Genomic DNA, 13,948 nt, shown 5'->3' on the forward strand with positions numbered 1-13,948 from the left:
GAGTCCTTTAACAGAATCTAAAAGAAGGTAGAGATGGTGGAGGAAAAGAAGAACCAAAGAAATAATGGAAGAAAAAAATTCCCTTGGCTAAGGGAAGATTCTTGTCTCCAGAGTGGGGGGGCCGGCTGGTGTGAGTGGCATGAATGGATACATTGGAGCATTCCATAACTAAGGAGGAAAAGCAGGACTCATGAGGCTTCCAAAGAGAAAGACTGGAAGCCTTTAAAGAGAAGAATCAGATGTGGCATTAGCAAAACCGAATGTTAGAATACCATCTAGCATTGTCAGAGTTCTAGGTTGAAAAGAAAAAGCCCGAGCCTAGAATTCTACCCCCAAACTGAATGGGGGGAAGGAAGGAGGGTGGCTTTCAGACATCCAAGAGTTGAGAAAGGTTAACGCTGTGCAGACTCTTTAAGAAAGGGGGAGAAAGCCAACAACAATATAAGGATCAAATAAAACCAAAATCAGATTCAACTAACGGGACAACATTGAAGAAGTAGTGATTGTTTTAAAACCCAGAAGTGAATGAGATCAAAATGAAATTAAAAGACAATCTTGTATTTCGCAAGACACTCAAAATGTTCTCTTCTCACTAACAAAGTTTAAATGACACTGTATTACATTTCCTTTACTGGTGTTCTAACCATGGGGCACCTGGGTGGCTCATTTGGTTAAGTGCCTGACTCTTTTTCTTTTTTTTCTTTTTTAGGTGGGCTCCATGCACGGGGCCTGAACTCACAACCCTGAAATCAAGACCTGAGCTGAGATGAAGAGTGAGACGCTTAACCGACTGAGCCACTCAGGCACCCCTAGTGTCTGGCTTTTGATCTCAGCTCAGGTCTTGATCTCAGTGTTGTGAGTTCAAGCCCCACATTGGGCTCCACACTAGGCATGGAGTCTACTTAAAAAAAAAAAAAAGAGTGCTGTAACCACTCTGCTTGGCTACAGTGAATAATATTTATATAATAATATTATTTCAAATGCTGTTTAGTGGCTTTTAACATTTAGACTCAGTCCATGGACAAAGTATAGAAGATTTACTTATCAATTATAAAATAGAATGTAAATGTTATATATATATAGATATATATACACCTATATATATATATAGATATATATACACCTATATATATCTATATATATATATATATATCTGCTGTATAAAATTAATTATAATCAAAATTAGGAAAAACTTGAAGAGGCAGGAGTATAAACGAATTAAATGTACCATCCTTTGTAGGAGAGAGTTTAAAACCTCTGACTAAATTTTTTCAATCAAGAAATAGAAAAAACATATTCTAGTGGTGTACACACACACACAGAGTGGAACACTACTCAGCTATAAAAAAGAATGAAATCTTGCCATTTGTGACAAATGGGTAGATCTTGAAGTTATCGTGCTAGGTGAAATAAATCAGAGAAAAACAAATGCTACATTGATTTCACTTAAATATGGAGTCTAGAAAACAAAACAAACAAAAATCCAGATTCACAGATAGAACAGATTGGTGGCTGCCAGAGGGGAAGGAAGTTGGTGGAGTGAAATGGGTGAAGGGGATCAAGAAGTACAAACCTCTTCAGGCGCCTGAGTAGCTCAGTCAGTTAAGTGTCTGCCCTCCGGCTCAAGTCAGGATCCCAGGCTCCTCGGATCGAGCCTGTGTCGTGCTCCCTGCTCCGCAGCAAGTCTGCTTCTCCCTGTCCCTCTGTACTCCCCATTACACTCGCTCCCTCTCTCTCCAATAAATAAAATCTTAAAAAGGAAGTACAAACTTCCAGTTGGAAAATAAATACGTCAAAGGGATATAATGTACAGCATGGGGAATATAGTCAATAATATTGTATTATGTATGATGACTATGGTGACAGATGGTAGCCACATTTATTGAGGTGATAATTTTGCAACAGATACAAAGGCCAAATCACCATATTATATACCTGAAACGAAAATAATACTTATGTCAGTTATACCTCAGTTTAAAAAAAATAAAAAAGGTCTTCGGTGAAGTCGTAATGGTAATTACCAGAAAAATGGGTGGGGATAGAGACTTGATATTTCATTTTGCCCTTCAAAGAATCTGCATATTTAAAAATCTATATGTAAATAGCTTTTTTCCCTCTTTTAAAGAAGTTGTTAGAGGGACTTTTATATTTGGGGACGTGAGAACTTGCCTTTGAACTACCCCAGGCAGGACACTGAAAGGTAGCCTTGGGGTTCCTGCGTGCGTCTCCATTATTCCTTCCACAGTCCAGCCCTGCTGTCAGCTTTGCAGCCGGACTCAAAGTAGTCGACAGGCCAGCAGAGGCCATTCCCAGAAACGTGGTTGGAGGGCAGCGGTCAGATGGGGCTGGTTTGGTTTCGTGAAAGGCTATAGCAGAGCCCACACCTCGTCCTTTTGGGAGTGACTCTCTCTGAGAAGGATCCCCCAGATCCTGGGGTGTAGACGACTAGGATGCCTCCTTGCCTTCCTGTGAGTTCTCTCGGTCATTCCTACCATGGCCATGGCCGTGGCCATGTGAGTCTCTGCCTTCTCCAGAGTGCTGGGGCTGTGGATACCAGAAACAGCCCAGGCACTGTCATGAGATGACGCGTGCTTCGTGGGGCTTCCCACAGGGGCTCACATGTTTGGTGGCACAGATGTCCACGGACTGACCAACCCGGAGCTCTTGGGACATTCAGCCATGTCTAGAGACACTTTTGTTGTCACACCTGGGAGAGGGGTCGTAGTAGGTAGAGGCCAGGGGTGCGGCCTGGTGTTCTACAGGGTGGGGCAGTCCCCTAGTGTCCAGGTGGAGAAGCTGATAGTCTGTCTCCTGTTTCCAAGGCATGAGCTGGTTGTGTCCAAAGCTGGAATGCTGATTGAAACCAAAATTCTCATTCAACATAACAAGCAAGTGAGAAGGATGCTCGAATGAACCTCAGATATTCTTATTGCCTGAGAAGTGGGAACTGCCAACCCGAGAGTTACCAGTGAACACTTCGGGCTGACAGAGGATGGTTTAATCTTTGATTCAGACTATTGTAGACCCCAAGGATTTTCTGTAGCGTACTGGTTAAATGGGGCATTTAACCAGGAGGGTGGGGAGAGGCCTTTTGTGGGTAGATGTCTGGATGGTTTACTCTGGGGGATTTCTAAACACGTTGTGTGGGGTGTGGGTCTTCTCTGCAGACATTTTTTCCTTAATTCTCTTTTTAAAGTTACCTGAAGCCCATCCTCACACACAGCGGCCCCCCACTGACCACCACGCTCCCAGCCTGGTGTGGCCTGCTTGCTCGGTGTCTGACCAGTCCCCAGGTGTATGACGTAAGTACAACACGTGAGGCAGGTTTTCCTGCTCGCTGTCCCCGGGGAGTGTTTTCTCCAAAAAGAGGAAATCTCTTGCGTCCAGATCCACTGGTTTTGCTTCTCTGAATAAGATGATTAGAAATGGCTGACTTATGTTGATCTGTTTTGCACAGTAACAGAGAAATCTTCTACCTGGGCCGTGGGGTCCCGTCACATCACAGCCATGGTGTAGTAGAAAGAGTACTCCATCTGGAATCAGAGCTACTAGATTTGAAGCCAAGCCCTGAGGCCATTTAAGTATTCTGTGCCTTGGTTTTCCTATCCATAAAGTGGGCCCAGTTGCACAAGCTGGCTGTGAGATTAAAGGCTAAGATACAGAAAAACACTGTGAACCACAAAGTGTTTAGCAGATGTGAGGATTCTTTCTTGTGTATGCTTTATTTACATTGATGTGGTTAGGTCCTTTCCGTTTTCAGATTCAGACTTAGCACAGTACAAAAAGAATATCCACACTGGTGGACATCTGAGCTCTGGGGCTGACTTGTGAGCTCTTCCTGTGGGTTGCTGGGCAGAGGGGTGGGGAGGGCAAGCAGCTCTCCACATAAAAGGACTAGAGGAGAGGGGAGAGGCCCTTCTTCCTCTCTACTCTGCCTCCCCAATCATCTGGTCACGAACACAACCATTCTGCTCTAGGAGAGAAGGACTCCTCAAATTTGTGTAGAGCTTTACAGCTCACAAAGGCCAAGTTTATTCTCTTGGCCATACTGTAAGTAAGCTGCTACTACAGGGTTACAGAAGAAGAAAGTGCCTAGGTCCCAGGATTAGTAATTGGCCACCCTAGTGCAGGTTTCAGAGAATTTGTAAATAACCTGCAATTGACTTGATTGGCGTTGAGAAAGCAGAATGCAAAGCTCAGATCTGAGAGAGAAGGCCCCTGACCAGGTCGGTTCTAATGGGGCGGGGCAGCGGGCTTGGGGATGATCGTTGGCATTCAGGTGCTACAGAGGGTCAGGGGGCATAGCTGGGTGGTGGGGGGCGCTGGGGTCGGTGTGCTAAGGAGCAGCCTCCTCAGAGACGGGGCAACTTGGTCAAGAAGCAAGAATCCCCCATACTGCCCCTGCTGCTTGGGGCTGGGGTCCCGAGCAGGGTCTCAGCTGCACACACAGTGAGGCTTGCTATTGTCGAAAGTGGGAGCATAGAGTCTTTGAAAAATTAATTGAGGAAGTCCAAGGTGAGAGAGGGGAAGGGCCCCCTCTGGAGTTTGGAGCCCAGTGAGGGTCTCGGGCTGGGCTGCTCTCGCGTGGCTGTTTGACACACTGTAGTCCTCACCTGTCACCTACAGAGCGTTGGTACTTTTGGTTTCATCGGGTGGTGTTGAAGATGTCCCTCATTCCCTATTTGCACTTACTCGAAACCACTCAGGTTGAATATCCACCTAGGAAACAGGGTTCTGCTGTTCATGATGTTGACCGCTGATGGTTTAAAATAGGCACGATCCTGCAACACAAGTGTTTGCAGGGTTCTTCGACAGCATTCTCACGGCAGCCTGCAGTAGACAGCTGGTTGCATGATTATACAGACCTCCAGCTTAACATCTAGAATTCAAGGAAGTGGACTGCTTTCATCACCCGCGCATCACATTCATTAAAGCTCTGATTTGGAAATCCCTCTCCACTGGGTTTTACAATGTCCTTATTTTGGGTACTCTTTGTCCAGGCTTGTGAGTTTCGTAATGGAGTGGGTCAACAGCCAATCTTGCTTTCTCCTGTCGGTGAATCTAAGCCTGGCTTCCCACTGCCAGGGGTCAGCGTGGGGCCACACAGGGGCTGGTGTCTGGGGGCAGGGGTGCTTGGCTGGGGCTGCGGTAGGGGGCGAGGCTGCATCTATGGCATTTCCCTCAGTACTGTTGCTTCACATTCCTCTCTGTCCTCGAAAGAGTAAAATGCTGCGTGCCAGGAGAGGCTCCCCCTGAAAATGGAGAGCCAAGAGCCTCGGCTGCGGTATTTTGACAGAGATGAATGAAAATATTACTTAGCACTCACAGGCATGGGAGGAATGGAACATGCTAAAACAGGGAGCGTGAGCTCATTTCTTGTTAGGAAGACTATGGCAGGACAGATGGAGCTTTGGGACTTTCTAAACCCTGATGGTGAGGAGGAATATGGGGAGTTTGGAGTGAGTTTTGGGAGTACGTTCTGCCCGAGTAGAGGATTCTTACTCGGTTGCACATTTGCACTCTACCTCATTCCGTGAGCATTTGGGGCTGCGAGCAAGAAGAGTCGCGCGTGCTTGCCTGTCAAAGCTGAAGCATTGATTTTAGTGGAGTCACGCTGTGGAGCGTGGAGAAGTCGACATCACTGGGGTGCAATGCGGAAAGCAGGCTTGTGCTTGTCACCAGCGAGCACAGGCAGACAGGCTGGGCCTGGAGGAGGGGGCCGGCACTCCTGGGGGCGGAATGCATTAACCAGGTGCTCCTCTAGTTCCTGCTGTGGCTTCTGCGCCTCAGGGAAGGGCACCAAGAAGGGTGGGGGAGTGCAGGCTTGCCCGGGAGAATGTGCCCATCGCCTTGGGCAGCATGACTGGTGGGGGAGAGTCTTGGGGAGGGGGGCGGGAGGCTGTCGGGGATGCCGGTCCCATGTCCTGCATCCAGGACACCTTGTGGCTGAAACAATGCAGGGGCTCCAGATGCCCTTTGAAGAACAGTTGGGAACTAGGAGAGCGAGAACAGTTTAGCCAAAGCATTCCAGAACTGTGTTTGACAGATGTGCCATGGGGGCAGCAGGGGACCGAAGCACCCCTCTTTTTGCTGGTGAAACCCATTAGAGGGTGAAGGATTGTGTCCGACCCGGCGCCGCTTCCCGAGCCCTCCCCATGGGCTGGGAGTTCCGAGAGGCTGCCATCTGTCTCCCGCCCAGTCTGGCGTCCTGATCTGCTCTGCAGCAACAGCGGCTCAGCATCAGCTGCTGGCGGGGCCGCTTCCGGACCCATCCTCTCTGGGGGCCGAGCCAGTCTGGAGGCCTCAGAAATCCCACCCCTGCTTCCTATCAGCTGGACCACCTGGGGTTAATTCCATAGGTTCTCTTAGCTCCGGTCTCCTTGGTGACAGGAGTGTTCCTGCCCTTCCCAGGCAGGGAGGGGTAAGGGTTGAGAGAGAGCTCAAGTGGCCTCCCTGGCAGGCCTGAAATACGTGCTCAAGAAAATGCTCCTTCCCTCTCCACGCCTCACTGCATCCATCAGAGGGCCTCCTGTCGGGGCTGGAAGGGTGTGGGCTGCAAGGAAGGGGTTCTTCTATGGGGACTGGAAAACAATCCTAGTTGGGCTCTGTCTCAGCCCCTCAGTGGCTAAGACAAAGAGTAGTTCAGATGCAAACCAGGTGCATTTAGGGTGGTTTGTGTGGGGCGGGAAGCCCCCTCAGGAGACCTGTCCAGAGAAGGGAGGGACCTCCAAACCTCTTTGCACCTTTGCCCAGTGACTTTCCTCCTCCTTTTTTTGTGGGTTGGGAAGCTGAAGGCCCAGGCTGGCCTCCCTTTCTTTCCTTTTGGTACTAACCCTGAGCTGTCAGGCATTTAAAAATCAGAAGTGCTTCCTGAGCTTCAAAGCCCTGGTTCGGGCAATGGTGCCCTCCCTTGAATAGCACTCAACAGTTGGCATCCAGTAGCCACACCAGAGGCTCAAGGCAGGCAAGTTTCACAAGCCCCAGTTTTCAGAAGAGTGGTTGAGGTTGAGGTTGGCTCCAACCCGAGCAGAGATCAGTCTCCCATTTGCTGTTTTCATTCCTTGCACTTTTCAGAACCAAGAGCCGCTGAGAGAGGAAGACTCAGATTTCATCCTGACCGAGGGTGACCTCACCTTGACGTACGGGGACAGCACAGTGACTGCAAATGGCTCCTCGGGCTCCCACACGGCCTCCACGAGCCTCGAGGGCAGTCGGAGAACCAAGAGCAGCTCAGAGGAGGTACTGGATCGAGCCCTGGGAATAGGAGACCAGCCGGTGTCCAGTCGGGGCACACGCCTAGTGTTCCCCCTGGAGGATAATGCGTGACTGCCCCCCCACCCCCAGGCTGCAGCGATGGGGCAGCCCACCCGTGCGGTGAGGATGGCTGCAAGCCCAGGCTTGTCTGAGCCAGGGCACTGACTCAGTGGAACTAATGCGTCTGTTTTATTGAGGTCTGAAGCTCTCTTAACATTTAAAATTTAACCCAAGATGCAGACAGTGGGGCTTAAGTGTGTCTACATCAAGACAAATGCAGACCCATTCCCACTTTCTCACATAGTAGTGTGCTGTTCCGAGTCAAACAAATAGCATGCTTTAACGGTCCAACTCATTCACCTGCGGAATCCGAGCCAGGCGCAGCAGGTGTGGGGAGGCCTCCCAGGAGAGGCTTCGGGTCCGTACACAGCAGCGCAAGCTGAGCTGGCTGCAGGAGTAGCCAGGCAGGGTGAGAGCAGGCTGGAAGAACGGTCCCGAAGGAAGGCCACCGAGACCGGACCTCCAAAGGTCATGGGAAGCCAGTGGTCAATGGGACAGAGCTCAGGAGGAAGCAGTCAGTGCGGCAGCCCTAGCACGGATGGCTGTGGGACTGTGAACTCATGTCAGGCTTCTGGACTTTTTGTGCTACCTGGGTTTCCTGTAGATGGAAAAGATCGGAACTCTATCCGTGAACATTTCAACATGGGGAAAGAATTGGAATTCCTTCTCTGGAAATCTCTAGGAAGAAGTAGCTACTGAAATGTTGAAAACCAAAGGCAAAATTGTGTCATACTGTTGGGTTTTTGGAATTAATCCGAGGACAGAAGAAACTGTTTAGAGGCTGATGAATGAAAATCGGTCACTTCTTCAGGGCCACCACTGAGGTGACTACTGTGGGGTTTAGGAATAACACCAAAATGTGTGCGATGCTTCTCTGGGGATGAGAGAGCAGCAAGGAGCCTAGGAGGCAATAAGCTAGTCTTCAGAGTTGGGGCAGGAGGAACACACTGTGAGAAAAGTTGACCATAAAAGACAAGATGCTGTTCTAAAGACAGAGTAGAAGTCCAAACTTTGAGCTACTGAATGCATGGAATGTCAGTGGCCAGGAGAAGATTGAGAGGCAAGTCAATGGAAAATTGAGCATCGTTCAGTCCAGTGGACACTTAGTCTGCTTTAAGGTTAGGAATCTAGATGTCTTAACACCGAGTGCCATGTAGAGAAGGGTCATCTTCTTGGTATCTGGGGAGGCTTGTACCAGCTTAAATGTGTGAGTATGATTTGAAATCTAAGTGTTTAGTTTTGGTTCTTTGTGGGTGAGCTGTTCTGCGTGGTAACTAAAATACTGAGAGAGCTCTTGGAAACCAAGTTTGAGATTTTCCCTGGGTCTCTATGCTTCAGTGCTGGTCTCTTAGAAAGAAAATTCAGAAAGAAAATCTTAGAAAGAAAATCCAGTCTCTTTAAAAAAAAAATGCTTTCATAAAATGTGGCCATTTTTCTTATTGTGGCAGACAAAATGGCGGCCCAGTCAAGTACACCCATAATGAAACCAGCCATTTAATCTTCTTAACTCACATTTTTAATGGTTAATATTTAGATAAGACATTACTGCTTTGCTTTTTGAATTGATGATTTGTGCAAAACAGGCAAAAATTACTAAGTTGAGCCATATGAAATTGCCGATATCGACCCATTTTTCAAAGTCAGAAGTGGCAATTTCATATGGTTCGATATAATAGAATTAAATGATTTTTATTCCCCTCCTTCCTTTCTATGTACCTTACAGTCCATTTTGGTTTTCTCATGGGCCTCCATGGGCTTTGTAAGCTTAAAAAACGAGCTAAACCACCTAACTAAACCCGTAAGGCTCCAAAGTACCCAGGCTAGTGAAGGATTTGAGAAAACCTCTGCATCAGAGCCAGAGAAACAGGTTTTTTCCAGAGCCGCTGGAGGTCATCTGTGTCGTGGGGTCAGAGTGTAGGGAGAAGCTCCCAGGCTTGGCTTGTGTGCCCAAACCCAGCACAGGTTTTATTCAGTAGTTATCTCAGTAATGACCAGTCATGCCTATAAACTTGGAAGGTGAGGAGGCTTTCCTGTGTGTTATTTGTGGAGGTGGAGAGAGAAGCTGGTCTGCTCTTTGGATGGGTCTTATAAAAAGCCTTGCTTGCCTCTTACGTTGCTTACTTATTTTATTTTGGAGGGAAGAAGCTACCAGAAAAACCCTGATAAGGTTCTTGAAAAGAGCCAACCAGGTAGAACCCCCTCTTTGTTCATTCAAGTCAAGGCTTTGTTGTCATTCTGGTTTTCCAGGAAGCTTTCAGCAAATCAATAAGAAATTGCCCTCATAAGGAAAGAAGGTAACTAGAGTTCTCCAGCCTAGTTCTAAGTCAATCTGTAGATTGTTGTGTTTCCCCCAAAAAAGGTCTTATAGTCTTGAATGCAAACGTTTATTTGGACCTACTATAAGTAAATGGAGATTTGCCAAGATCAAAATTTTGCTAGGGTTATAGTTATTTGGTTGGATTTTTTATTCAGTGGATTAGAGTAAGTCAATGACCTGTGGCCCTAACTTTTGTTTGCAAGATGTGGAGAATAATCCTGACCTTATCAGGGGTCCGGGAAAAGGAGCCTGTTCATCAAAATGCTTCCAGCTTCTAGAAGCTTTATGCCTATGCCAAGAGGAGAAGAGTGGGTGCCACAAAGCCCCAAAACCATCTAGCTCAAGACTGACTCTCTGCTGCCAGTCTGGCATAAATCAGATTGAAACTGCGGAGTGCATCCAGTTTAACCTCTTATAAGTATATTTTTTCTGGGTTGGGGGGGTGGTGACAATTCCACAGAGCTGAGTGTCCTAGAGCACAAGTTCTCAACCCTGGCTGCACATGCAGAATTATCTGGCTAGTTTTTTGTTTGTTTTTTTGTTTTTTTAAGTATCAGTACAAAGGCCCTGTGCTCAGAGATTCATAACCAGCAGGCTTGGAGAGAGCCTGGCTTCCGTGCTTAGTGTAGATCTTCAGGGGTTCTCCTGGGAAGCCAGGCTTGAGAGCCTTTTAGTCCAGAACTTGCCATGGCACCTGTTTGGAACCTTGAAGAATGGTCTAGCAGAGTGAGTTTCCTCTTGTTGCTAGTCCTCTGGAACAAACCGAGCATCGAACAATTAATATAGCCCAGACAGGTGCAAAGGGATTTTGTGCACATGGTCTGTGCCGAACTCCTGAGTGCACTCCGTGACGCACAACCCTAAATGTCACCTTTGAACACCTTAGTGCAGGGAAAGGAGTGATGGGGGACTTGAGTGGATGGACTGGGTGGGTGGGGGTGGTTAAAAACCTGTCGTCTTTGCCCCCTTCCATGGTAAGAAGGGTTCGGTCTTCACAGAGTAGCTAGCGGGTGTGAAGGCTTTGGAGAAGTCATCTCTTCAGTATAGCCTGCGATTACTCGGAGTCCCCTTTGCAGTCCAGTCAGCTTGCTTTCTTGTCACACCTGGCTTATCCCCAGGCCCAAATCCCTGCTGGACTCCTCAGCAGAGGCGTGGGCCCGTTTCATGCGCAGAGTGAGGGCGGCGGGGTGAGAGGAAGCTCAGGACCGCTTGGAAGTCACGAGGCTGTGGTGTTGGCCGACTCCTGTCCGGGCCGGCAGACAGGCGCTGTGCACTCCAGCCGTGCGTGGTCGTACTCGCTTTGGGGACTAGAGGAGACCTGAACTTTGTCTCCCGGAGAAGGAAATCTGCCCTTGAAATGAGGCTGCCATGCTGGAGGAGGACAGATGCGATCACATGGCCTCTGCCCATCCCTGGAGCGGCTGAACCAGCCCCCACGCCCTGCAGCCCCAAACCCTCACTGCGACATCAAACGTCTCATCAGGCAAACAGCAAGGAGCTTTCAGGTTGTGCTGTGCTCTCTAGACCAGAGGACATTGTGGTTGGGGGGACAAATGAAGTCTCTTAAAAAAACGCAAGAAACGTTCTCTCAGCTGGCCATGAGCATTTCAGTCGAGGGCGATTTCCTTTCAAAGTAGAGGGGCTGTTTCATGACACACACGTTCACAACCCCCACCCCCAGTTCTCTCGCTCCTCCTCTGTGTCTGCTGGGGAAGTCAAGGTCATATTAAGGTGTCAGATACTTTAATATGAACAGAACAGTTTCCAAATGTAGAAACACCACTGATGCCCTGAGGGGAGACAGACTGGCAGGCAGGGCCGCTGAGCGGTTCAACAGAGGGGAGACTCAACCCCTCGGGCCCCGAGCTTGGTACCCATCGTGAGTTCTGAGAGGTGTCTCGGCACGCTGCTTTCCCCATCTGTTGTAAGAGGTCATCCGGAACGAGGGTTTCTGGAAAGCCAGCTTGCTGATTCAATAAGTGCGTGACTTCTCACCCGCAAGGGAAATGGGGAACTTGAGGAGTTTCATGCAGGCCTCTTGATGCTGATTCTGTGGATGAGCTCGTGTAGGAGGGAGTCTGTCACGTGCGTTAAAGGGACACTGCTGAGCTCCCGTCCCTTCTGTTGGTCTCTGTTCAAGTGTCAGATGCGGTTCTCTGCTACAGTAGCGCTGAAGGAAATCTAATGGCCAAGAGTTAGAAACAACCCATCCGAATGCTGCTTTCACTCTGGTACCCTGAAGGGCCCTTCCGCCTTTCTAAAACCCAATAAGGACAATATACAGAGGAACACTCCAGAAAGCTTTGCTAGTCTCTAACTAGGAAAAGCAAGTGGGCTCTTTGACAATCTTTTCAAAACCAAACCTAGGAATCAGCCCCTTTTCCCAGTTTCAGTGCTCCTAAGTAGGGCTTTTGTTTTGTTTTTAAGCTAACAGACATGTCTCGCCGCCCAGTGCGAGCAGAACTCGTGAAGAGCAAAACCAGTTTTGGATGTTCGTTGTATTTTTGTAAGGCAGGGTAGAGCCAGGGCCCCCATGGAACACCCAGGCAGCCAGTTGTCTGCCACATGAGTCTGGGAGAAGAGAAGGCAGGCCCGCCTGTCTGGCCAGATTTTGAAAAGCCCTGAAACGCACGGGGAGCCCCTTGAGAGAGGCCACCTTCTCTTTAGGATGGCCGCCTTTGAAATAAGGGTTAACGGAATTGCCACAGGTCAGGGTCAGCGGTCGGGGGCCTGTGGATGTGGGAGGAACTCAGACTGAAGGGGCCTTGTACATGGGAAGAGGAACTCTAGCTGTGCTGTTGACAGCATGGAAAGCAGGTAAGGCCCCAGGGCAACTGGGTGACCGTCCCACCACTTGGACATCTGGGTGGGCTTTGGGGAAGTGGAGGAGTGATTTCCGGGTGTGGGGGTGTTACGTCTGTGGATTTGGAATTTATCCCTGAAATCACTTGTTCAAAGAGCAACTTCCCAGCAGAAGCCCCTCCTCCTAGGTTGTTTTTTTGATTTTTTACATAAACTACATCTGGTCCTTCTCACTTAGGAAGTTTCACTCTGTCCCATAAAATGATTACATGGTAATGCCACCAAGATTCATGTAAAAGGTGAAAAGCAATTTTTAAAAAGAGGATAGGATGAATTTAACATGGGATATGACCTTCTGGGGAACTTTTTTATAGAGAGTTTACATGTGTAATTGGGGAGAATTTTGTCTTCTATTTCATCAGTAGCAAACCGGTGGTTTTTATAAAATTAACATTATAGTATGCTATATAAACATGTTATATGAAATAAAAGTATGCTGAACTGTGAAAAAGTAAAGACTTGGAGTTATCGGCAACCTTTATGTGCACTAAGGCAAACCCGCAGTTAGGTCCCCAAAGTGCTACCCTTCCCTACCATTTTACTTTGTTTGCCTTTGTGTGTATGTTTAGATTGATACTGTAAAGCTAGCTATATGTTTTCCTGCCCTTGACTGACATTTAACACATTTTTCTCAAAGCTTTTTTTTTTTTTTTTTTTTTTTTTTTTTTTTTTACAAAACTCAAAATAAAAAGATCAACTGGCTGAGCTCATCTTCTTTTGCATTTTAAAAGTATGGCGTGATCCTTAAGTCTGTTTCTTGGCCTCATGGGGGGGGCGGGTTCTTTTCTGGGTGGAAGCTATTCCTCTCCAGGTCCCCTAAACCCAGGATTGACAAATTAAGGCTAGCTAGACCCTCTGGACCAAATCGCCCCCCCCCATTTTTGTAAATAAAGTTTTATTGGAATACACTAGGCTCCTTCATTTGCGTAATGTCTGTGACAGCTTTCATGCAGAAAGCTGCATGTGACAGGAGTGAGCAGGGATTTGTGCATTAAGCCTGGACCGTTTACTATCTGACTTCCTATAGCAGAGGATTTTGCCAACCCCTGATTTAGGTGCTTGTAAATCTTGAGTTTTAAAATAGGGTCTAAAAATCACTGCAGCAGACTTCTGAGATGATTTAAATGTGCCTAAAGAAACACTTTAAATCTGGTCTGTGTTGTGACTTCTCCTGGGCTACAACAGTCGTAAACAGACTCTGAGTGTTGGATAACTGCTAAGATCCCGGAACTCAATACAGCTTCCTTGATAGTCTTCATGAACTCCTTTGTATGTTCACTAGCTTTTCCCCTAAACACACAACTGAACTTCATCAAAAAACCCGCATCCTAGCAAAACAAAACAAGTCTTGTCGTTAACATTGACTCCGGAGTCATTTCATGGTAGAATTATGAAACCACCAGACAGAAAAAACTTGCAAGAGAAAATCTGTCAGCTCACGAGGGTTCTCCCACC

The 13,948-nt window shown here is 47.7% G+C and overlaps 1 protein-coding gene across 3 annotated transcripts in view; it reads left to right on the top strand.

Moving 5' to 3' along the window:
* The window catches only part of SLC9A7 (solute carrier family 9 member A7), a 138,669-nt gene extending 125,510 nt beyond the window's left edge, over positions 1–13,159 (top strand). For 2 of the 3 annotated variants that reach the window (XM_045068421.1, XM_004754971.3), the window contains 2 exons: positions 3,197–3,302; positions 7,075–13,159. In XM_045068421.1, coding sequence (XP_044924356.1) covers positions 3,197–3,302; positions 7,075–7,326 — 358 coding nt within the window. In that variant the 3' untranslated portion in view covers positions 7,327–13,159. Of the gene's footprint in view, positions 1–3,196; positions 3,303–4,706; positions 5,091–7,074 lie in introns of those variants that run through there. The other variant, XM_045068422.1, reaches the window with a different exon arrangement.
* The last annotated feature ends 789 nt before the right edge of the window (positions 13,160–13,948 follow it).

The sequence above is a fragment of the Mustela putorius genome, unplaced genomic scaffold (genome assembly GCF_011764305.1).
Source record: "Mustela putorius furo isolate JIRA1106 unplaced genomic scaffold, ASM1176430v1.1 tig00003903_pilon_pilon_pilon, whole genome shotgun sequence".
NCBI classification, from domain to species: domain Eukaryota; kingdom Metazoa; phylum Chordata; class Mammalia; order Carnivora; family Mustelidae; genus Mustela; species Mustela putorius.